Source organism: Dendropsophus ebraccatus, chromosome 7 (assembly GCF_027789765.1).
Source record: "Dendropsophus ebraccatus isolate aDenEbr1 chromosome 7, aDenEbr1.pat, whole genome shotgun sequence".
Taxonomy (NCBI): Eukaryota; Metazoa; Chordata; class Amphibia; order Anura; family Hylidae; genus Dendropsophus; species Dendropsophus ebraccatus.
The window spans coordinates 68,362,352-68,389,195 of record NC_091460.1 but is presented as its reverse complement, the minus strand read 5'-3'; the positions used below and the strand labels follow the sequence as shown (position 1 = coordinate 68,389,195).

The 26,844-nt window shown below is 39.8% G+C and overlaps 1 protein-coding gene across 1 annotated transcript in view; it reads right to left on the bottom strand.

Moving 5' to 3' along the window:
* Positions 1 to 796: 796 nt before the first annotated feature.
* The window catches only part of MTNR1A (melatonin receptor 1A), a 150,140-nt gene continuing 124,092 nt past the window's right edge, over positions 797 to 26,844 (bottom strand). The window contains exon 2 of the mRNA XM_069976557.1: positions 797 to 1,665. Coding sequence (XP_069832658.1) covers positions 797 to 1,665 — 869 coding nt within the window. The remainder of the gene's footprint in view (positions 1,666 to 26,844) is intronic.

Sequence of the window (26,844 nt, the reverse complement as noted above, 5' to 3'; positions counted from 1 at the left end):
CTCTGCCTTTGTCTCAGTCTGCTGCTCTGTCCTCATCCCCCTCCACTCTCCATAGAATTCTATGAGATGCAGAGTGAATGATTAATTAATAAACAAATAGGGGAGGAGCCTAATAAGTAAATAAAATGCTGTCTGTCAACAGACACCACTGGGGGAGAAACCCAAACAGAGATTTATAAAGCTGTGTACAGATCTGTAAGTGTCTGAAAACTGCAACTATATATTATAAAATCCAAACTACTTGAGAAAACTGGAAAAGATCAGTTATACTTTGTGGACAGCTAGCTGATGTCTAAACTCTTATTCTGTGAAATCAATAGACCATGATATCACAGGTAGGCCTATGGTGACATTCATAAAACACACCCAACAAAAATGATATTTTGGCCACCTCCCTGTTGTACAATGTAGTATAGTTACGATAGCTTGCCTTCTGGTGACATTATGAGTTGATTATTGGGTTTGTTCCGAACCTGACCAGAATCATGTGAGTGACACTGCTACTCACAGAAACCTGCATTGTGTTTGTGCACAACAATTCCCTCTAATGAGTGCATTGATTTGCTTCTTATTGGAATAATAAAGAAAGTGACTTCTCCTCCAAACATAACTTGCTGCAGGTTTCAGTAAATCTGTGTTGGGGATCCAGGTCATAATCGACTCATATAGGAATTAAAAAAAAAAATACATTGTACACCAGAGAGGAAAAGTATCATTGTTTCTGGGAGCACTTCTTTAATACATATATGTGGAGTTCCCATTTAATAATATTTACATGTACATGCAGAATCCAAGTTTATACCGAGTCAACCTTGACTTGATTATTGTTTGTTAACATTGGTGATGGTTTGCTTTTAATCTTCTCCGCTCCATCATTAGAACTTTCTTGAAAGAAAATCCTTGCAGTACAAATCGAGATGATAATCCTCTTGTATTCCCTCCTGAAGTTTTGGTTCAGGAGGCCATATATGATTGCATTAAGGCAACTGTTGAAATATGCCATGTAATAACTGCCAACAAATAACCATTCTGGGATTCTAGGTAAAATTGTATCTGGGTTTACAGCAACAGCCAAACCTATAAAGTTCAATGGAGCCCAGCAGACTGCGAATAAGACAAATACCACAAACATTGTCAAAAAGTTTCTGAAGTCATGAGGTTTCAGTTTGGGCTTGTTATCTGGTTTTACTCTACGTCTCACTTGAATGACCAAGATCCAAATACGTAAGTAGCAAAACGTTACTATGGTTATTGGGAGTATAAAATGGAAAAACACCACAGCTATGGTGTACGCTGAACTAACAGACTGTGAGAAGGTACAGGAGTAGATCCGAGCATCATATTGTAATGATCCAACAAATAAGTTTGGCACAATGGCAATGAATGTTAGCACCCAAATCAGAATCACATAAAACAATGAATTTTTGTCACTGTACAACTTGTCATACTTGAGGCTATGGCAAATATAGCAATAGCGGTTGATTGCGACCCCTGCAATGTTAAATATAGATCCTATGACACTTATTCCCATCAAGAATCCACTTATTTGGCAATGAAGGTATCCAAGATTCCACCCTTTTCGAAATATTGATGTCACTACCAAGGGATATGGGTAAATAGCCACCACCAAGTCTGCCACAGCCAGGCTTACAACAAATATGTTTCCTGCAAAAGATAAAAATGAACACTTAGTTCATGTTACTTATAGTTCATATGTATTACATTTAAACACTAAAACTGTCAGCTAGAAAACATATTTCAAACTGCTTATAAGGCTACATTGCTCTAGATATTTAGACCATCTATATCTTTGTATTAAAGTTGTCACCTAAACAAATGCTTCTAATCATAGCTTTGAAGCTCTGTAAAGAACTGAAATAATTTCTATATTTTTTTTTTTTACTACCAGGTTTACTTACACGTTACAGCAGATGGCTGGTGGTTCCAGCAGTGAGACGATTTGTGATGTGCTAATAGTCAAGGGGCCTATTTATCAAGTAAGGATTGTTAAAAAAAAAAAAAAAAAGCACCTTCAAGTTCCTTAAAGTGTCACTGTCGTTTTAACTTTCAAAATCTAAATTAACAGTAGATGTGATATAAAGCAAGTTTGCAATTTACATTCATTATTTATTTATGTTACTTATCATGGAAAATACGGCACTTCCTTTTTTCTGACTCTTCTTTTTTTCTCAAACACAGGAAACAGTCAGAAAACAGGAAGTGCTGTGTATCCCAGGCCATCTGAGCGCTCACAGAGAGAAGGCAGTCATGTGATTGATGGACACATTGAGCCGTGACTCTCTGTACTGGCCGGAATTCCTGTGTTTACTCAAGCAGAAAATCTGCCATCAGGAGACTGGACCTGGATTTCTGGTAAGTTTAAAGGACAACTCCGGCGGGACCCCCCCAAAAGAAAAAAACACAGACACACACAGACACCATACTCACCATCCCTCCGGTGACGATCGCCACTCCATTCGCCCGCTGTCCGCCTCACCGTCACCGCCGCCCGCCGTCCAGCGATGTCTCTGACTTCCGGGTCCTGGGGATGGAAAAGGCTGCCAGTGCGCTTGCGTACCGGCAGCCTTTTCATTGGCTGGAGCGCATCACATGGCTTCCAGCAACCTCAGCCAATCAGGGCTGAGCAAGCTGGAAGCCATGTGATGCACTCCAGCCAATGAAAAGGCTGCTGGTGCGCATGTGCACCAGCAGCCTTTTCCGTCCCATTCACTCTCCATGAAGACGCCGAGGAGGAAGAAGACCCGGACCGCCCCCCGGCTCTGACGTCTTCATCACCAGATGCTGCCCGGGAGAAGAGGACAGTGACGACCGTAATAGGTATACATTCTTTAACTTCCGGGTGGGGGGGCGGGGGTCCGAAAGTGGGGGAAGGGGGCCAGACCGGGTATTTAACCACATTACAAAGTTATATAACTTTGTAATGTGTGTTAAATAAGCTAAAAAAAAATTTCGCCGGAGTTGTCCTTTAACTTTGTTTTACAGCATGATAACAACAAAAAAAATAATGAATGTATATTGCAAACTTGTTTTATATCACATCTACTGTTGATTTAGACTTTGAAAGTTATAACAACCGTGACACTTTAAGCACAATCCATGATATTCTCTACATAAAGGGCAAATTACAGTTTAAAACTTTGCAACATTTGCTGTTCACCAAGTCATTGTACACAGTCAAAATATTCCTATAACTACATAAGACAGCTTACTGTAGTTCAGCCTACTGATTAAGTCTTCTGTACTCAGTCCAAGATTTTACAGAACAGTTGGTATGAATGTATTATATGCTATGATTTTCTCAAAAACTTCTTATTAATAATAGAAGAGACACATTGTGGGGGCCATCAAATCATTTGTAGCCTACTAGTCATATCTTTGTTTATGTCTCTTGATAGTTTCAGATGTCTTGTAAAATATGCAGGATGTTCTTTCCTAATATAATTAAATATGTATTACCCCAGATATCATTAGCACTCTACAAAACTGTAAGTCACAGTCCAAAGTTTTTTTTTTTAATCTTTACGGTTTGTAATATTTTACTTTGTAGTTTTTAATATATATTTCAAAAGTATTCTGTCTGAACCCATTTAAAAGAGACTTCATAATAAAAATACATAGGAAGGCATTTCAAGATTTTCTAAAGAAATGTAAAATATGAAAAATGTAAAGCACTTAAAGCTGCTTTGGGGACCACTATGTGCACTGTAGCAGATTGGAGTTTTGATTTATTTTTATTGTATGGTGCTGTACTGCATGTTATATTCATTATAGCTATCATTACCGGCCTCAGATTATGGGACAAACATTCACACACCAGAGATCTGTAGAATAACCAGCTATGCATACATGATACTTTACTGTTCTGGGAGAGCCATAACTATTCCTACTTCTTATGAAACTTTTTAATAATATACATTGATTTCGCTAACAATTTTCAGTATTTTTATTGATGCCTCTCTAACACTCCTATTACATACTATTCAAAACAGTTCTGATACAGTATGTTGCTGATCACAGCGAGATATCCCATGATTATGGGATATTGCTATGTTGCACTCTGTATGTCATTTCTATGCCCCCACAGTATACTGTTGATACTAGTAATATTTCTTTTTCTTTTCATATTAGAGGAGACCTATCCAGACTTTAAAAATTGATAGCGCACACTCAGGATAGATTATTAATATTAGATTTATGGGACCACTGCGGATTATCTGGAAGACGTGCCACAGTGGTTATAAAACTGCATATAAAAATCCATACTTTAGTCATACAGGTTTAATCACAGTTTTTAGCCCTTTTAATTGCAAGGGTGTATTGTATACTGACAATCTAAAAAAAAATACAGAAAAAGTGCCTCCATTGATTCTAATAGAGCCATGTCACAGAGGAGAGGGGCCTGCCCCCACTGCTCCATGCTAGACAGATGCATGGGAAAAGAATGGCGCTAAGCTCAGGAACTGGCCGGTGTTTTGAAAAAAGGACCGTAAAGGTGCTAATCGAGTAATGTTGAAAAAAAAAAATTGATGTACCTGTTGGTACAGTACATTCACTTCAAGTTCTTTACTGATGTGTGAAAATTGGAATAACTCACATTGTGGGCTGCATGGAAAATCACAGCAAATCTTCCCAGTCTGAACATAGCCTTAGGTTCTTAGCTGTTTGCTGTGATATAGTCACACAGTTGGAAGAATTAAATTGGGAATATATCCTGCCAAGCTAGTTAGGAAATCAATAAGAGAATATCTTTTCGGTGTACTTGGACTACAGGTAGAAAGTAGTGATACAAACTCTCCATTCAAATAAATGGCTGACAATGTAAATTATTGCTAGGATGAGCCGCAAAAGTGAGAATCACGCTTTGATAATGGTTATCCACTCTGACTAATAAAGTAGTCAAGGAAACCCCCTCTACAGTGTGTCATCTATTTGCCCTTAAGGACATATGGACATGGGTTGACTAATTGAGAACAGTGGCTGTTTTCTACATGACACCTTTATCCTAGCTCTATAAATGAGTAGGATTAATTTCTTTATATTTCCCTATACAGTCATCAAGTTTGCCAAAATATTTCACTGCTAAATTTAAACCAGGATAGGAAAGAATTTAAAGATGTTAGAAAAGATACATTTAATAAAAAGGCATTGCTAGACTGCTCACATGTTACCCCAGCTATATTGTATCAGAATTCTGCTTTACATGTCTTGTATCACATGTATTATGAGTGTTTGACACTTTTTAGCCAAAGGGATGTGGCCTCAGTAAAAAAAAGGAACATGGCTTAAACTAAAGGGGCGTGGCTTAAGTGGGCCAAAAATGTGCCAACATTTTGGTGTATGATATGTTGTGTTGCTTGGCGTACACTTTTTCCGCCGGTGGCGCCTGCGGGGGCCCTTTAGGGTCTGGTCCTGTGACAATGGGGTTGCAGGGCCATTCTGTGCCCCCCCTTCTCTTCTTTTGCGGGGATTGTGGTCGCTGACCGGCACAGTGATGTTTTTTGGTTAGGGACTCATGTGTATCAGAAGACCTGCATGTGGTACATGAGGCAATATGGTTTGGCCAAATTATATACTAACTTCTGATGTTGGTTTTAAATGTAGCTGAATAAGCTTTCGTGTCAGCCATGGGTGCTTTTTGGCTTGTGCATATTTTGGTGTATGATTGTGGTGTGAAGTAAGTCAGTGGTTGGATGGTGGAAGTTTAGGCTTTTTAGTCTTCATAATAGCAAATAACAGATGTTATTTCATAACAATGGTCATTGTTTTAAAATAACGTCAATTATTATAGTGTCCATCCACTCAATTCCAACAGTGTGTGAACATAGCCTTTCTGTGTTCTCAATCCACTCCTGGTTTTGGTTTCAAAATACTGACCAAAGATACTGTGTGGGAACATAGCCTAACAGTACACTTACAAAATTAGTAGGGCTTGTCATATTTGCTTGGAGCTTATCTAACAGAACATGTAGAAAACTAGAAGATTACTGTTTTTATGATATCTTTTCTGAAAGTGATTGTTGTATAGATACACTAATACAGGACAAGGAGAGATGATCCCTTTGTGAATCACTAAGCTTTAAAATTCTGCTGCCCCTTTGTGATGGACTGTATAACCTCATGCATCTTCAGAATTTTTATAGATGCCTTTCTTTTGTTTTAATAGATTTAATATCAGGTAAAAGTCATAGACCATAATTGTACAGTAGATATAAATAGACAAAAATTATCTGATGGGAACAGAGGAGAGGAGAGACAATGACAAAGAAGGCACATTCATGTGGAACAATCAGCTCCACTCCTATTTGCTATAATGTTTTTTACAATAAAGAGATTTTAACACATTCCATAGCAGGAATAGGGAACCTTTGGCCCTCCAGCTGTTGTGCAACTACAATTCCTATAGAGTCTGAGCAGCCTTAACTATATATATATATATATATATATATATATATATATACACACACACATAGAGAATACACTCTGGATCTCCCTCTTCGTTCTGGCAGTTCAGGACTGAGAGATTAGACAAGTGGTGTCGGCTGTAGCATCTCTGTGTATTTAGTATGTAAATTTTATTTAGTATGTAAATCTGTATTTCCAGTATCTGTTATTATTACAATTGTATACCATGTCCTAGTAGTCCCACTTATACTATTTTGCACCATTTGATTTATCCTGTCCTTGTCATATTGACTATTTTGCCACTTTTCCTTATACAGTATATTTCTGCGCTTAATGGTTGCACTTGTATAGGCCAGATGTACCAAAATATCTATTGTGCACCTAAATTTCCTGTGTGCTTTGTGCTGTTTTATGGAAACTTACAGCATGCCACACTTTGTACATGAACATTTACTCACTCACGTTACTCCTTATGGGTTGATTTATTCTTCTTTTTTAATTCTCTTATTTACCTATATATGAGTGCAATTGACTATCTTGCTACAATGGTACTTTACAGAGAATGTGATATGCTGGGCAAGTGATCAGTCACTTCTTGAAGTTTATGTGTTGGATACTGGAAAAACCGACACGTATAAGGATCTGAGCAAGTTTCACAAAAACCAAATTGGGGTGGCTATACTACTGGGTAAGATAATCTCCGAAATGGTACCTACCAAAAGTTGAATGTATTGGTACCTACCAAAAGTTGTTTAAGGAATGACAACCAGTGAGCCAGCAACAGGTTAATAGGCTCATCGATGTGTTTGGAAATAGAAAAAAAACATCTATTCAGAGTGCTATTAACTTACCACTGTCCACTACTTAAAGTGCCTACAATAAGTACATGAGAATCAGAAATGGACCATGGAGCAACAGAAGAAGTAGCCTAGTCTGATGACTCACACCATAATCAAAGTTTATTGCCTGGGGAAGAAATGGCATGAGCAGCACAAAGAGGGGCTGCTTATAAAAAAGTTAAGATTATCTTGTAGAAATAAAATGAACATTCTGTATGTTGTGAGATATGCAGCCAACATCAAAGTGGAGCTGCACCACTGCACAATATTAGCTAGATGGCAATATAAAGACTAATATTCTACCATCTCATCTAAATTTAAAAAATATAATACAAAATGGCACTTTCATTGCTATAAAGTATTTGTTTTATAATATTTGAAATTCTTTTATGCAAAGTTTAATGTTATATATTTATTCATACATCACCCAGATCTTACAGCAGCAATGAAAAATAAAATACATAAAAATAAAAATAAATTCTTGTAAAATACATTAACCTCTTTTCGAATAGATAATATGATCTGCATAGTTATCAGCTGCTAGGAGTAACATAAGCATGTAATATTAAACATACAGTTCTAGTATACCAACTATAACTAATCACATTGCCTCTATGATAACATTCATTAGCCTTCACAGTAAGGGGTGAGAATGACTGGCATAACAATATAAATGTTTAAATATGTCTTCATTCATGTGCTGGTAGGATGGATATATCGTCTTTGTAGCTCTTGGGAGTGGAGTGACCCAGAAAAAAGACAAATCTGTTCTTTATAATGTCTTCAGCAGGCAGTCGTTCAGTGAAAGTAAATTTTTTTTTTTTCAATTGCAAGTTTGAAAAATACAGAAATGCTCCAATGAAACATTTACTTGGAATATTAAAAACTTAGCAAAAGCTGACATCTGATTGGCTGCTGTCAGTATCTCTATTTTTTGGAATAGGTAACATCCTTCAAATAAAGAATGCTTGTAAGACAAATATGAAGACGTTTAATCAAACTCTAAAAATCTCTCTGTGCAGCCAAACTCCATAAGCCCTTCTGCACAGAGTAGAGCCAAGTAATCGGAATTTGTATGGCAGTGCATGAATATAATTCTGTAGTATGAAGCTGCTCATATACCATATTCTGATATACAGGCTCCAGATATTATTTCCCACATCATATGCTTTTAGAGGAGAATATATTATACATATAGGATCCAATCCAGCAAGTTTTTTCCTCTCATATTTTAATGGAATCTGGCAGAAAAAAAACTCCACAGAACAGCGAGGAGAGCTCATGTACTACAATGTGTGCTGTCTAAAAGGAAAAATAAACCGGCAACAAATCAATGACCGTGATGATGCAAAATGTAGCTTTATGATCATACATTGTAAGGCTATGTTCACACTACGTAAAATAACGGCCGTTGTCCATGCCGCAAACTACGGCCGTTGTTTTGAGGTTCACTATAATGACTGCAATGCAATGTAACTATGGTTGTTGAATTCACACTATCAGATAACGGACATTGTTTATACGGCCCCCGTGAAAAATACACATGCCAATTATTTCCAGCCGGTAATACTGCAACAACGGCCGTGGATTTCAGTGCGGCCGCGAACGTAAAACTTATATCTGCCGAATTAAACTTGATTTTGATGTAAAAAAATTTCTGAGTGGCTTCTCGGGCTGGGCGCAGTATTTAAAGTAAATGACCTGTTTCATCCCGTTTATAAACATGCTAGGAATCAAAATGAAACAACGGCCGTAGTTTCACGACTAGCCCGTACAATCGTAATTCTACGGCCGTAGTTTTGGTCGCAGAAGTCCATCCGGTGATAACAACGGCCGTTATTTTACGTAGTGTGAACATAGCCTAATAATGGTGTATATTGCAGAGTGTGGCCCCATACTGTGTTTGGTATGGATCCCTTCAGTTACATATTGCAGCTAAATGTCATACAATTCTTATTAGGAATGTAAATTAAGCAGTGGCGGATTATACTAGGTCCATTTTTGGTAATCGTCTGGGGCCTTAACAGGGGGGGGGGGGGGGATGGTACACTATTTTATACTTAACCCCTTGATGACTGCCCTCTCCAAATACTTAAAAAAAATAGATAAATGAAAACACCTTTTTCAAAGAAAACCTTACCTTCTATGTATAATGTACCTGTAGCTGTATCAAACACCTGTGCTGTGCTGAAATACCCTAATGAAGATGCTGTTGTCTCCACTGCCAGCTTTGCATAACTGTGAAATGGCATTTTGTGCTCCGTCTCCATAGCACCTACCTCCAACCTTACACCATAGAATCCCATTTCAATGGGGCTTTCGCTGTAGATGGATGCTATGGAGATGGATTAGGAAGCTCCACCTCCTAATTCACAGCTATAAACAGCAGGGAGTGGAGACAATTACTGAAAATGATGATTGACAACAGTGCTGCCTGATTTTTCATATAAACCTTACAGGTACATGGTAAATATGAAACTATTTATCCCATACTGTAAACACCTTTTTATTGCTTTCTTATTGTGTAACTAAATAAAGAGCTATGGGAGATAAATGGTCACTGTGTTTGTTTGTTTTTAACAAACTTTGCATGAATCAATAGTACAAGAAAGTGTAATATGTAATATATTTTAGCAGAGAAAAATGCTTCTTTCTTCACCTATCGGCCTCATTTGCAGCTCTGCTGCTTACTCCTAAATTCTTCATTTACCCATAGAAACAACTAAAGCTCTCCTGCGTCATCATATAGAGAGATCAGTTATGTGTTCCACAAAGAAGTATATAAAGAAGGAAAGGGGAAGAGGAGGAGAAGCAGGAGGACGAGAAGCTGGGAAGAGACAGAAGCAAACAGACAGACTACAGGAGCTTAAAGTGACTGTACCACCAGGCCCAGGCTGAAGCACTGGAGGTGGCCGACCCACCCTTATTGGGAAGAAACTCCAGCCCCTCCATGACGAGACTCCATTAGAATCAATGGAACCCTATCATAGAGGGGCTAGGGTTTCCTCCGACTAAGGGTGGGTCGGCCCGCCTCCAGTGCTTTAGCCTGGGCCTGGTGGTAAAGTCACTTTAAAATGAGTATTTGATCTCATCTCATTGCTTGATTCACTTAGACTGCTCATTATTAGTGATGAGCGAACATATTTGTAAATTCGAACATGACGCTAAGTGTTTGTGTTCGGCAATCACAAATCATTTGTTCGATGGTCGGAATGGTTATAATGATAATTTTCGAACATGTTCGAACCTGTAAATGAAAGCAGCTGTGTAATTTGCGCTTTTCATTCGACAATCTGTATGCATGTGCGTAACTCTACATTGAAACGTACGCAATCTGTACGCAACTGCGTAATTTCTGCTTTGCACATGATTATCTGTACACTAGGATGTGATACTTTTGTTCATGCTATTACCAGAGTGAATATCTGCTCCTTCATATCCACATTTGTGTTTGTTATGGGGGGAGGAGGGTTCTCTTTTCACTAAAGGGAGAAGAAGAGGAACTGCCAATCTAATCCACCCCTTACAATACCATCAATAGACATCAATTTTCACTAGTATCAGGCTGACAAAGAATTCTGGTCTCCTCAATTCTGAAGATATTGTATTTTCGTGTAGATATTAGTGGCATGTAGGAAGTTTGCATATGTTGAAGAATTCATAGGCACACACATGCCCTACTAGACAATATTTAGGGTCTTGGGTGTAATCTTTGCAATGCGCCAGGTATCTACTTTATGGATAGGCGGCTATAACTTTTTTATTTTTAAAATTAAGAATTTGCGTATGTCAGAAGTGTGAAAATTGTCCCTGGCATTTAAAGAGTGAAGTTCTTTTTCAGGGCAAAACAAAAAATTGTATTTGGCAAAATGTGATTTAGCTTTTGTGTTTGATGTAATACAATTTCACACATGCCTAGGCTCTGCAATTCTCTGCACAGGGAATTTATTGTTGTCTTTTGAGAAGTATAGCTTTGCGCGATTAACGGAAGAAAGAGGACTTCATAAAATTCAAGGGGTAAATTTTCATAAAATGACTGAATGGAATGATTATTGTGAATGCATATTAAAGTTATAATAGCATTAACCTGACAGTTTTGGTTATCATAAAACAGAATAATCAATGTGCATTTTATGTATATGTGAAGTAAAGGACGGGTGGATAAGCGCATGCATATATAAAAATGCAGCAAAAATAAATATATTTTAAAAAATATATATCTATATACATATATAAATATATGTTCTTGTCCAATAATTTAAGCACTATTTCAATAAAGGTGTTATACTAGCAACAGGAACTCTACAGGCCCTATTACGCAGCACAATATTGAGGGGAAAGTGAGCGCTGACCTCTCACTTCCCCTTAATTACCCGCTTGCTGCCTGTGCTATTACATGCACGGGAAGCAAGCAGGGAGCAGTGGAAAGGGCATGAGGCACTGCCCAGACAATCTTTAGATCATCCAGGCAGCCCATTGAAGTCAATGGCGCTGGCAATGAGCAGCGGACCGTCACTGACATAATCATTACATTTCAACACTTTGAAACACTACGATCAGCCGACATCATACTTGTCAGCTGATCGTGTTTTTTTTTTAACATGTCCTACTACATCAAACAACTATCGGTAATCGGTAATCAGACAAGTATGGTCGATAACCGCTGGGTGTAATGAGTGGCGGTCTTTGGCACCAAGCACCCCAAGCGATCGCTTGGGGCCCCCAACATCATGGGGGGCCCCCACGCCCCGCTCTTGTGCTCAAGACCGCTGGACAGGGCCGCTGCCCCGCTCGCTGCTGCCATCTGAACTGTAACTATGAGCACTCGTAATGAGCACTCATAGTTACATGCAGCAGCACTGACAGGGCGGGAGACATTGGCCCCCTTCCTGTCAGTCACTCCTGTGGCCGCAGGAAGGGTTTTCCCTGCGGTCACAAGTGGCAGCTTTGTCCTTGTGGTGCCGGCGCTCCAGTGACATCACTGGAGCATCGGCGCCAGGACAAGGGGAGTGCAGCCTCTTGTGATCGCAGGGAAAACCCTTCCTGCGGCCACAAGAGTGAAGAGAAGAGGAGACACAGGGGTCTGTTTAACTGGTGGAGCGCACATGGGGGGTCTATATAAATGAGGGGAGCACACAGGGGGGCTATATAACAGGGGAAACACAGGGGGGCTATAGACTACTGAGGCTTTACAGAGGGGTCTATATACTACTGGGGGCAGCACACAGGGGGTCTATATACTACTTGGGGAAGCAGAATGGGGTCTATATAAAACTTGGAGAGCACACAGGAGATCCATATCCAAGTGGGGGAGCACACAGGGGGGCTATATACTACTGAGGGAGCACACGGGGGTCTATATACTACTGGTGCGGCATACAGGGGTCTATATACTACTGGGGGAACATACAGGGGTCTATATACTACTTGTGAGGCACACAGGTGGTCTATATATAACTGGGGGAGCACACAGGGGTCTGTATACTACTGGGGCAGCACACAAGGGGTCTATATAATACTGGTGGGGCACACAGGGGGTCTATATACTACTGGGGGAACCACACAGGGGTTTATATACTACTGGAGGAGCACACAGGGGTCTATATCCAAGTGGGGGAGCACACAGGAGGTCTATATCCAAGTGGGGGAGCACACAGGAGGTCTATATCCAAGTGGGGGAGCACACAGGGGGGCTAAATACCCCTGAGGGAGCACACAGGGGGCCTATATACTAGTGGGGGAGCACACAGGAGGTCTATATACAACTGGGGCAGCACACAGGAGGTCTATATACTTCTGGGGGAGCACACGGGGGGCTATATATAACTGGGGAACACACAGGGATCTATATACTACTGGGGGAAGCAAACAAGGGGTATATACTACTGGGGGCAGGACACAAGGGGTATATAATATTGGGGGCAGCACACAAGGAGTATATATTACTGGCGGTAGCGCACAAGGGGTATATACTTCTGGGGGCAACACATAGTGGTCTATTGTTTTGGAAGGGGGGGCCCCCAGACATAACTTTGCTTGGGGCCCCAGAAATGCCAAGACCGCCCCTGGGTGTAATAGGGCCCTAAGAGAGAGAGCTATTGCCTTGAACATGGTAATAAATGAATACATATCCACCAACATAATAGTTTCATGAATTTGCATTTGATATGTTGGAATAATAATTAAAAAAAAAGATAAGTGATTAAAGGTGGGCTCGCACATACCGTATACGCAGCGGATTTCATGCTGCGAGTTCGCAGCGAAATCTGCTGCGGATACCTTCCCAGTCACTTCAATGAGATGACATACTCACAGTGGGATTGTCATCCTGCTGCGAGTATGGAAAAGTCAGCCCCCTCAACACCCCCGGCCCAGGTAAAATACATTACCAGGTCCCTGCTCTGGCTTGCTTCAGGAGCTTCCGATGCTCGGCCAATCAGTGCGTTGCCCTGCCGCAGTGCATTGATTGGCGAGAGACAATAGGAGCCCCCGAAGCAAGTCGGAGCAGGGACCCGGGAATGTATGTACAGGCCGCGGTGGGGTAAGGGGGCTGACTTTTCCATCCCACTAAAGTGACTGGGAAGGTATCATCTTATTGAAGTGACTGGGAAGGTATCCGCAGCGGATTTTGATGCGAATTTGCAGCTTGAAATCCACTGCCCAAAAGTTACATGTGAACCCACCCTAAGGATAAGAAAGGATATGGACAATAAGGCTGGAAAACAAGGATCGGTTTGGACCCTCGAGTTTCTCCAAACTCAAATGCTCAGCATTTGACTCCCAGTGGCTGTAGAAGTAGGATTCAGCCCCAGGGCTGCCAGGAAAATATGGCTTATACGCTTGTGGCTGCATCCATGTTTTCCAGGACTCCCTAGGGCTGCATCCAGCCACTGAGAGTAAAATGCTGAGGGATTGGGTTCAAGCATCTCGATAACTTCTAGATTTTGTCCTCTACCTGTAACTCTCTATTACACTATAGTCTTTTTTATCCATAATTTATTTGACCACTGTGTAAAGTAGTAGTAGTTTTAAAATGTTTCTGCTGTTTTGCATAGGATTTTAAATAAACCTACAGCGTTTTGCAACCCAGAAGTTTATTATAATCTACTCAATGTACAGACATAAACAATTAAATTAGCTCCAGTCAAAAATTTCTGCTGGAAAAAAATAAAATATTTAATGCAAGGAAAACAAGTGTAGCTTTGGGTCCTATGAGATCAAGGTCTTCTTCTTGTTGTTTTATTTGCCTTAAGGATTATTTGAGGTACAATACACACTGGAAGGATGTGGGTTACGTAAGTGGTGCTCACACCTGAATCCCCAGACTCCTAGCCATACACAATAGATGCAAGTGTTTTATACTGTAATTCCCAATAAACAGCCCACTCACTACCTTGGCTTTGATTTTTTTTTACCAATAAACTTTAATTTTCAAGCAAAAGGAGCAAGATCTACCAGCATAGAAGCGAAGACAAAACAGATGTGGATTGTGGTGACATAACAGAACAGCATCTTAGGTATCAGGAGGATATACATTATTCAATACTTTTATTCTGGAGGTGTAGCAACATTGCAATATTAAGTGGAGAGACAGATCTTTCGCTGTAGCTGTTAGGGTATTGTTATGTAAAAAATGGAACTAAAACATATTCTATAGAAATCATTGTTCTCTTTTTGCACACATATATGTATATACATATATATATATATATATATATATATATATATATATATATATATATATATATTCCCCCCCCCCACACACACAGAATGCTGTAGATAAACACAAAAGTCTTTTTTCCTTTGCTAGTATGGTAAAATAGCTTTTTACCACATAAAAAAGGAAAATGACCAAGGGTGCAGCAAGTCATTATGTCATTAACTGTTGTGACTATGCTGTGACATAGGCTATGTTCACATACTGTCAAAAGGACGGCCGTGATTTAACAATGAATTGTAGACATCGTTTTATAACTATGGCTGTTTTTATACGAATAACGGCCTTTGGTATAAAATTGCGGCCAATATTTGCAGTTAAATGCGGTCTGTCCAATTATATACAGCCATCGTTTTAACAGTGTGTGAACATAGGAGAATTTTCTTCTTTTTAATTCAACTGGTGGCAGAAACTTAGACAGCTTTTTAAATGATTTCTTAAAAAAAAAAAAAAAAAAAAACAGGTCTTCTAGTGCTTATCAGCTGCTGTATGTCCTACAGGAAGTAGAGTTTTCTCTCAGAACCTGCCCAAAGTTTTCTATGGGAGTTTGCTACTTCTCTGGACAGTTCCTGTCACTGACAGAGGTGGCAGCAGAGAGCACTATGTCGGACTGGAACGTATACACCACTTTCTGCAGGATAAACAGCAGCTGATAAGTACTGCAAGACGTATCCCTTTTTTAAATAGAAGTAATTTACAGATCCATTTTTGCAACTGTAGTAAATTGCCATCTTTACCCATGATGACAATGAGGGATATGTGAGCTTATAATACACCTTATATACCCACCAGGCCAGAGCTCCACTCTGCCTATGTTGAAAGTAATGAGAAGAAGGGAGACAGGGGGAGCTTCCTCGTGCGATAAAAGATAGCCAGGTGGATGGAAACAAGATCTTACAGGGATCCACTCACCTGGGTAGGTTGTGCAAAAATTAGGCACAACTCTATATGTAGCATGAAAGAGTATACTCCGCAGCTGTACTGGGGGACGTCACCACCAACGGTGGGAGAAGCAAATGTAGATGTGTAATCAGCCGATTACAGGACCAAAAATCGAATCCACACCAGAGTATAGTGAGCGCAGAAGTATATAAATTTGCACACAGGGGTTCCTGGCTGCACCGCTGTGTGCAAATTTATATACTTCTGCGCTCACTATACTCTGGTGTGGATTCGATTTTTGGTCCTGTAATCGGCTGATTACACATCTACATATGTTGAAAGTAGAAAGTGGTCAGAATAATATGACTCGACTGTGTAGATGATATATGAATTTCCTTTTACTCCTCTAAATTTAAACAAAACAATGTTCTACAAAGTATCCCTAACTTTTTGAATATTTCCCTTTTCTTGCTCGGTGTTATATATTGTGTTCTGAATAATCCTAATATATACTGAATGTGAAAAATGTATGATCCCTTCCTGAAAATGCCCTTCAATAGATATAAACCAAAGATTGCTTCCCACCGGCACAGCATGCTATTCCATAAATATGTTCCAATTGTATTCTTATTCTCTTTCACTATCTAGTTCTCACAACAGGCAAAAGTGATATCCAGCAACATCCAATTCTTGAGATAACCTTGAGTTATTTTTTTAGGATTTCACTTGTTCTCTTGGTAACCAACAAACAATATTGCTGCCTTATATCACAAATAGAAAAGTTTCTGATTCAAATGTTTTCTAGTGGCTAGAAGGCAAATCCTTGAAGAGCAGCCATCAGTTTATAGATCTGTTTTTATCAGTCTATGCACCTTGTTCCACAGTCTCTGCTCTGTATGAGGTAGGATGAAGAACAATCCTTTAAGGTAGCCTTTGGGAGATTAATACCTATGCTATCATGCAACTGAGCAATGACATGCACCAACAGATGGATGAAAATATTTGATGTCATTAAGCTCGCCTTTTTATGTAGCACCATATGACTCTTTCAAAGCAAAAACTGTAAATGCTTATCTTAAGCTTTCCCAAAGTATTATTGAGCACAATATTTTTTCACTTAAAATTTGTTTAGTGTATTGTATACATATTTGTATATTTATTATGTATTCTGTATTCAATACACTGGGAAACTATATATATATATATATATATATATATATATATATATATATATATATATATATAATTCCCCCCCGTTCTATTCATCTTTCCATCTATTAGCTTCATAGATGTTAGGCATTCTAGCCATCAATGTTTGAAGATATTCAGAACAAATTTCAACTCCAACGTTTCTGCATGGAATTTTCCCCCGACACTATGAAGGTCATTCCACAAAAACTTGATAGGCTAAAGGTTTGGCAATTATGCCAGCCAGCAGACCAAAGACAGCAACCTAGCTGTCTATATCTTCACCAAGTTCTGTGTACCGTAGCTAAGAAGAATACATCAGTTGTCGCCAAGCTCAACAACGAAATTCATACCATTCGGATACTGTCTGCTGTAAATGGCATGACGCCGTAAAATAATAACCTTGTGGTAACCTTTCTGGTTCATTATTCTTAACACTCTGTGTAAATCTCTCACCTTACCAGTATCAAAGCAGCCCCAACCCATGACATTTCTCAGCCATGCTTGACAGAAGGCATTATGCACGCAACAAGGATCCTTTAATTTGCTGTGTGCCTCACATATGTTTTACTCTTTGATCCACGAACCAGATTTATCCATCCATTACACTTATTTCACTCATCTCTGTCTTTGTTTTTTGTTTTTTTTTTACACTTTCTTTGTATTTTCCAATTTCAAGTGTGGCTTTCTTTACAGAATCAGGGAGCCATATTTTTACTGTTACAGTTGACACTAGGATTTGAGATTTGCAGTATTTGGCTGTGTTCAAACAACGTCAAAAAAAGAGAAAAGGCGTCCGCTTTTTCTATTTAAAAAAATGTCCATTATTGCCGCGCTTTGAATCCATGCAATGCATTAAAGTCAATGGAACGACGGACGTCTGATTCACGTGTATAAAATGACAGATGTTATCTTCGCAGATGTCAAAATAATGGTCATGACAATTTTTTTTAGACGTCTTGCACAAACAGCGGACGTTATTTTTCAGTTTTTCTTTTTTCACCGTCCTCTTTCTGTTTTTACAATTACATTTAATGGACTTTTCAATTAAAGAAAAAAAACACTCGTTGGAAAAAGAAGAGCAAATAAGCCTCTGTAAGACCCCGTAAGAATGTATAAATAGCTTACACTCATGGTAAATCAATAATTTGGCACCACAGGACTTTCATTCCTGTGTTCATATAAACAGGTCTATGCAGTGGGGAGCATACAAATCAAAGAGTTACTGTATTAGTATTGTTAATAATGTTTGTCTTCTGTCTATTGTTATTTTGCTATGTTTATACCTATATTTTACCTCCTTTTACAAACTGTATACTGTATCTATTGCATTTATGTGTTATGTAACTGACTACATCTTCTGTGCAGTTACGCAATATGGCACTAATGTGAAGAGTTCTGTTGGATGTGGGAGCGGCCATGTTACTGTTTGTGGGTAAGTCTTCATTCTTGCAATAAATGGGCAGGACTTCACAAGAGAAGTTATGCTATTCTGAGGATGCCTGGGAGAACTGTGGCCTGAGAAAACAATGTCCAACAGAAGTATTGCTGTGCCATAAAACTTTGGGTGTAAGATGATGTGTCCTGCTAAGACCACTGTCCTATACCTGAGTGTTATCTTTTGAAGCAGAGATGAGCAAGTAAGAGGCAGAGTAGGGTAGAAAAATGCGCTGAGTGCAGACTTAAAAGGTAGTAGTATGGAGAGGCAGCTACGGGTCCTCAGTAAAGCTCCTATAGCAGGGGACAAGTGCAACAGCAACTACTTACAATGCGGGATCATTGCTTGTGAGAGTTAAGAAATTGTATAATAAGAAATTCTTAATCCCAGTTTGAAGTCTAGCTTTTGTTTTAAAAATCTTGGTTTTGTTCAGACCAGAATGCGCTGACTGCAGACCTAAAAAGTAGTAGTATGGAGAGGCAGCTACAAGTCTACAGTAGAGCTCCTATAGCAGCGGACAAGTGCAACAGCGACTAGCTCCGGGGCGGGATTATTGCTTGTGAGAGTTAAGAGTTTGTATAACTAGAAATTCTTCATCCTAGTTTGCAGTCTAGGCTTTTGTTTTAGAGATCTTGGTTTTGTTCAGACCACACCAGAGCCTCCAGTTTACTACATATTTAAGTTCCATGTCTCCTTATGAGACCCACCATGTATTTTATATTTTGCATATATGTTCTTGTGAGAACCAAGGCTCCAGCAATTAAAGCCTACATGGGCCATGCATTTTCATTGAACTATTACAACTAGGGATGAGCGAACTTTCGTGAAGTTTGGATTCGTACGAACCAAACCCAAAACGAACCTTGCTATAACGGCTGAATAATTGCAGCTACAATAGTGGGAGTCTGATAGGGTATAGTTTCATTTAGTTGCAGTTGCTATTACAATGAAAAAAATGGAAAAAATCTAAGTGCAAAAATAGTGGAAAAAAATTTGCCAAGGTGTAAGTGATTACACGGGACATAGGACACAAAGTTCCTTGGACCCAGTAGGGTGGAAAACAGACATTTGACAGTGGAACCAGCAGCAATAATAGTACTGTATTGGACCCAGTATGGTTGAGAACAGAAAATTGACGGAGGAGGAGGGGGCAGCAGCACTTAATTGCACCCAGGCCAGTATGGTTGAGAAGAGACTATTGGACGAGGCGGCACCACTTGATTGCACCCAGGCCAGTTTGGTTGAGAACAGACTATTTGAGGAGGAGGAGGCAGTACCTGATTGCACCCAGGCCAGTATGGTTGAGAAGAGACAATTGACGGAGGAGGATGTTCAGCCTTGGAGTGGTGGCCTGGGAATCCTCGCTGATTATGTTGTTAAGCGTACTTTCCAGAGCACGGACAAGTGGGATAATGTTGTTGATCCCATAGTCATGCCTGCTCACAAACAGAGTCGCTTCCTCAAAAGGGATCAACAATTGGCAGGAAATGTTCGAAGAAACCTGTGCACTGTGAGGTTTATCACATGTGCCATACAAGGTGTATGACTCAGCCCTCCCTGCTGCACTTTAGAGACAATGTTCCTCCTATTGTTGGCTATAACACTTCCCACTGTTAGTTGACGTGGGGTCATCCATTCATATATCTCCTCCCTGATAGTCCGGAGGAGCTCCTGCCTACTGTGGCTCCGTTCACCCAGGCTCACAAAATGGAGGACAGCCTGAGAGCGCCAGGCCTGACATCGTTGGTAAGACACCGGGGCAGGTTGGACTGCAGTCAAAGCGGCGGGTGGTTGCAAGGTGGTGGAGGCAGAACTTGTGCAGAACTGGCCCCCTAAAGCACCGGGGTGGTGACAGCGGCAAGAATGGGCCAACTTCCTAATGGTCTTCTGAGAGGATGTTGACCCAATGGGCAGTAACAGACATGTACTGCCCTTGCCCATAAATAAAGGACCAGACATCAGCACTCGGGTGCACGGTCTTGGACACCAAGAATCCCATTGAGTCGCCAACATTTTGCTGGGACAGTGATGGGACTTTTTCTTTTTTAACTTTTTTTGTTGTGGCTAAACGGGGTTCTCCTATTTTATTTTTTGAAGCTTTCTTGTAAAGATATAAACTGAAAGATTTTCACTTAATAAAGTAGATCAGCTTGAACACTGAAGTTACTTTCATGTGTCTTGGTTGATACTCACAGACAGCTGTCACATTACATTTTTGATTAGGCAGCCACCAGGTATATCTGAGGAGACTAACTTAAGGTCTCACTCTAACAGGGGGGACGTCTCACATCTTGATATTCACAGAAAACCAGGATACAAGGGATTATAGGAGTAATAATCCGTTATATTCTGGTCTATTCTGTGATTTTATTTGTTATTGTGATTTTAACCAGATTTGTTACGAACTTTTTTTGTTTTGCAAAGTTTGTAACGAATCTGGTTTGTTACGGTTCAGTTCGCTCATCCCTAATTACAACCCTGGACAAACTAGCCACCACACAACCCAAACAGCCTGACACAACCCTGGCACACATCTAGAACTTATTTTTTTCGACAGTGCCCTGTGGTGGGCGTCTGTGGAGGAAATACAAAAGAAGCTAATACTCTGCTTAGCAAACCTTCTTCACCACACTAAACTCTTTTCTAGTGCTGGGCTGAAGCACTAGAGGTGGGCAGACCCACTCCCAGTGGGAGGAAACCCCTGCCTCTCTATGACAGTGCTCCATTATAATCAATGGAGCTGTATCATAGAGGAGTGGGGGTTTCCTCACTCTGGGGTTGGGTCAGCCCGCCTCCAGTGCTTCAGCCCAAGACCAATGGTACATTCCCTTTAAAAGCTCAGACGCTCATCACTGATCTCTGTGCTGAAGACCTAGATACCATCCGTCACAAGATCATCTCCCAGTCCCCAAGTAGGGTTGATTCCATTCCCTCTCACATTTACTCCTCATCCTTCGAACCTGTGACACAGGTGGTACTCACCAGACTCTTCTCCTCTTGCCCCACCATCTGCTTAAGTTACCCTATTCTCTCTATTTCCTCCTTCTGCTAACCCCCCTCCACCTGACATTCCATATATGTCTGTGGTGCAACCATAACCCCCACACAGCAAGCCCGCTGCCTTATTTACCTGCATCAAAAAAAATCTCTAAATTCAGCTAAAACTCTTATTGTCACTCTGATTCATTCCTGTCTAGACTACTGCAATTCCTTACTAATCTACCTTCATTCCTCTAAACTCTCCACCTCCAGTAAATTCTTAATGCAGCTATTCTCATCTACCTGTCCATCTGCTACAGTATACCAATGCCTTTCCCTGTGCCAGTCACTACATTGGCTCTCCTTTAAGCAAAGGATTCAATACAAACTGCTCCTGTTAACACACAAAGCTCCCCTCAGTGCTGCATCTCCCTATATCTTCTTCCTAATCTCTTTCTACCACCCTACCCATGCTTTACACTCCACTAATGACCTACACCTAAAATCCCCTTTACTCGGCACTTCTCATTTCTGTCTTCATAACTTTACCCCAGCTGCACCAGTTCTATGGAAGGCATTACCTAAAACTGTCAGACTCACCTCCAACACCTTCAAACATGCACTAAAAACTCACCTTTTTAAGCAGATTTATCAGGTTTCCTTATTTGATTACTCCCGACACACACAGCAAGCAATTAAGCACTTAGACCTGTAGCATGCAGGCATTGGTGGGTGACTGGTTCACTCACCTATACAGTACCTGCACTGCCCTATTTATAAAGATGGTCGGACAATAGTAACAGCAAAGCACTTTTTTCCTCTTCTTTTTCTCTTCAACCCTTAAAACATAATCTGTAAGTTCTTGCAAGCAAGGCCTTCGCTCCTCATGTTTGTCTTAATAATTACATGTGTATCTCTGTTATGTCTGATTGTTGTCTATGTATGTTCTCACAGAATTGTTAAGTGCTGTGAAATCTGTTGGTGTTATATAAAAATTATTATTATTATTAAATATTATTAATATTATTATCATCATTATTTCAGTACATTTGTTATCATTTGCAACCTCATCTAATAAGAAGCCCCTTGCTTTACTATAACAAGCCAATGGAGGTTAATCATCCATCACCTCTCTTTAAGAAACTTAAGAAGATTCTGCTAGATTACAGCAGGGAAACTTAAGAGAATTTAATAAAATAAATAAATATAGTCCTCTCATATTTAAAGTCTCATTTATGGAGCTATTCTAGCAGGGTATTGTAATTTCCTAATGTCATTTAAAAAGTGTGTTCAAAGATGGAGCGTTATTTATTAGTTGTTATTAAGGTCAAAGTTTCATATCATTACATTTCACAAAACAACTTGATAACATGTCCACATCTTGACTCTATAACACTATGTCCACACTAAATGATTACATAGAAGAAAAATATTTTCCAAAGACATTTTGCTGAAAAAGGAAAAAAGCCTTTACGCTTAGAAATGCTGGCAACACACAAGTTATATCTGTATGAAAAAGCTGTTTGACCTATCTTGACATACACACATTTTCCTTTAATGCTTGAGTATACAATTAAAAAGAAAAGTCTTACATAACCAGGATTACACAACAATGCAGAATGTGATTCTGATCACATTATCTATGCTCTTAGAAATCTTAGCGTTCTTAGAAAGTGAATGTAAGTTCTGGTATAAAAATACCTATTACAGTGTACTTCCACTAAAAAATAACAACTGCATAGGAGGCTAAGATTACTACACGCAAAGTCCACTATTTGTTCAGCAAATATCTCATGACTCTGTATTGCTGAGGTCTCTACGGCAACCACCATCATCTCCTCCAATCATACATATAGGAAGGTCTGGCAGGGTCTCACGCTAACTGCACTAGTAACAAACTCTCCTCACTGCAAATCACTGTTTTGAGAGGGTAAAAAACGACATCAGATAGCATTGCCAATCACTCCCCAATTCCCCGGGACCTATTCTATTGGGAAGACAACTGTATACTTCCTCCATATCCACCAACAAACAAGAGGGGGTACATCCCACTGATGGGTCTCCTCTAACCTGATGACACTTTTGAAGTTCCCGGCAAGACCTCCCAACTACAGACTTTCATGACAGAGTTTTAAAGGAAGCCCAGGCCTAGAAGGAAACTGAAGTTCCACCTCTGACTCCACCTTTCTTTTAGGTTCCCACCCATTGTTGAGTAATCTCCCCTCTCCATTTTCCTTCTCCATCCCCTTGGTGACCAAACCCTCCTACACATAACCCCTACCTGATCTCTGATTTCCTTATCCCTCCCCATAATCTTTTCTAATTGAACATGCCTATTTTTTCCGGACTCTGTCCAGCCATCCGCTTAATTTCAACAGTGTGTAAACACAGTCTTTCTGTGTTTACAATCAATTCCTGGTTTTGGTTGGAAAATATTGACCAAAATACTGAGCAAAAATACTGTGTGGGAACATAGTCTGATGCTAGGTTCACACATAGTAAAATAAAAGCTAAATGAAACCGTAATTTTAAGTAAGAATAATGGAAACAAAAAAACCCATAGTTAACTATAATTCCTCTTTTCTGATGTACATGTGATGTTAACTGAAATTGTGCCTTATAAAATATTGTTTTAAAAAAAAAAACACCCATACTTTGCTAAAACAGGTTGTATATAATTAGCATGTTCATTATTTGGATGGTCGTAATTAGAGATGAGTGAACCGAGTTCGGGTTCGAGTCCATCCGAACTCGAACGATCGGCATTTGATTAGCGGGGGCTGCTGAACTTGGATAAAGCTCTAAGGTTTTCTGGAAAACATGGATACAGCCAATGACTATATCCATGTTTTCCACATAGCCTTAGGGCTTTATCCAACTTCAGCAGCCACCGCTAATCAAAAGCCGAAAGTTCGGGTTCGGATGGACTCGAGCATGCTCCAGGTTCGCTCATCTCTAGTTGTAATCAATTACGGATGTTATTCTATATAGTATGTGCACTGCCGGCAAATTTCCCGTTGACTTCAATGAAGCGAAAATACAGCCATATCTTAGAATTATGACCATATTTTACCTATATTTTACAGTGTGTGAACAGAGCATAAGGCTATGTTTACATAATTTTTTTTAGGCAAAAATATGGCTGTAAATAAAGAGCATAATCATTATTTACCGCTGTAATGATGACAATACTACCATGTCTTTGCCTCAGAAACAGCTATGTGAACATACCCTCAATGTTATGGCTGGGCTATATCAGCATTATTAACATTTTTTCCTTCATAACATTATATATTTTATATCTCTGCTTCACTCTGTTCTCCTTAATCACTTTTGATGTAAGAGCAAAGCCTTTTATCCAGTTTCTATACACTAATATGTTAGATTATACAGCATTGCTCTCAAGCCACGAGCCTTTCTCTGAGAGTTAACAACATTTGATTCCCACGTCTTCCAATCTGAGAATAAAGCAGCTGCTTTTCTAGGCTTATAGTCAATAAATAGCAGGTGTTATTTATCAAATGTGCTAGGAACATAGCAATATCAACCCAAGTGTTTATACAATATGTGACTGGATGAAATGTGCCATAGCTCGGCATGGTTAAGTATTATAAGCAATTATATACTTAACCCCTCCTTGCATTAGGACTAGTGATGAGCGAGCGTGCTTGTCCGAGCTTTGTACTCGTTCGAGTATTAGGGTACTCGATGTTGAGCGTGTATGGACTGAAGAGGAGGAAATGGTGGAGGAGGAGGAAATTGAGAGTCAGCCTATTGAGGTAATTCATGCATGTTGGCACCCTGGCGCACATGGCTGACTGCATGTCAGGCTGTCTTTCCCGTGCCCCTGGGTTAAAAAATTTTTGACAACACTGATTACGCTGATTACCCTCTTGGACCCTCCGTATAAGCAGAACTTTTTCACTCTCATTCTAATTTTTGGGAGGTTGAACGCCTGCCTTATCTACCTTATTCACTGAGTTCTCACTGCAATGCTGTGTCAAGCATAATTTATGGGAGTTTCCATGCCTGCCTCATCTACCTTGTTCGCTGAGTTCCCACCGCCGTGCAGTGTCAGGCCTAATTTTAGGGAGGTTGAACGCCTACGTCATCTACCTTGTTCACTGAGTTCTCACCGCCATGCTGTCAGGCATCATTTTTGGGAGGTTCCATGCCTGCCTCATCTAAAGGCCGGTAAAGGCCACTTTATCGGCTGTTTTTTTAATCTTCAATTTGAATTTTCAAATAAAATTGACTTCAATTCAAGTGCTATTTTGCAGGGCTATCAGGTCATCTATTGTATCTCCAAGATACACGGCACAGCTAAAAGGAACACACAGTGCAAATGGTGGAAAAAGTTCACCTACTACTACCGCACTTGCCCTCTCTTAGATACTCTTTAAAGGATTAAAAGTGTATTCATTCAAATTCCGGGGCCTCTTAAGAAGACTGTATTGTTATTTCCAGGGCTGTGGAGTCGGTAAGCCGCAGCTCCAACTCCAACTCCGATTTCTGAATTTTATCAGGACCGACTCCGACTCCCGACTCCGACTCCTGCTCCTTCATAAATGGCCGGTCATATACCAGGGGAGTTATTTATCACACTGGCTCAGCAGCTTCTCCCTAATGTCCTACATGATCCTGGGGCGACTTCTGAGGGAATAAGGAAACATATAAAGCAGCTTCTCCTGTGTGTGCAGTGGATGCAGCCAGTCTCCAGCCTCCATGTCCTGAACTACTCACAACTAGAATAGATGGAGCATATGTTTCTAACTAAATATTCACCTTACTTAAAGAAACACTGCTAACAATGCCAGATCCCTGTAATATAGAGGTCAGCCATAGTAATATACAGGGGGTCACACAAAGTAATATAGAGATAGATACACTACCGTTAGATATATCTATATATATATATATATATATATATATATATATATATATATATATACCATTAGAGATATAGTAATATAGAGATTGATACACTACCGTTCAAAAGTTTGGGGTCACATTGAAATGTCCTTATTTTTGAAGGAAAAGCACTGTACTTTTCAATAAAGATAACTTTAAACTAGTCCTAACTTTAAACAAATACACTCTACACATTGCTAATGTGGTAAATGACTATTCTAGCTGCAAATGTCTGGTTTTTGGTGCAATATCTACAAACAGTAGGTCTATAGAGGCCCATTTCCAGCAACTATCACTCCAGTGTTCTAATGGTACAATGTGTTTGCTCATTGGCTCAGAAGGCTAATTGATGATTAGAAAACCCTTGTGCAATCATGTTTACACATCTGAAAACAGTCTAGCTCGTTACAGAAGCTACAAAACTTACCTTTCTTTGAGCAGATTGTGTTTCTGGAGCATCACATTTG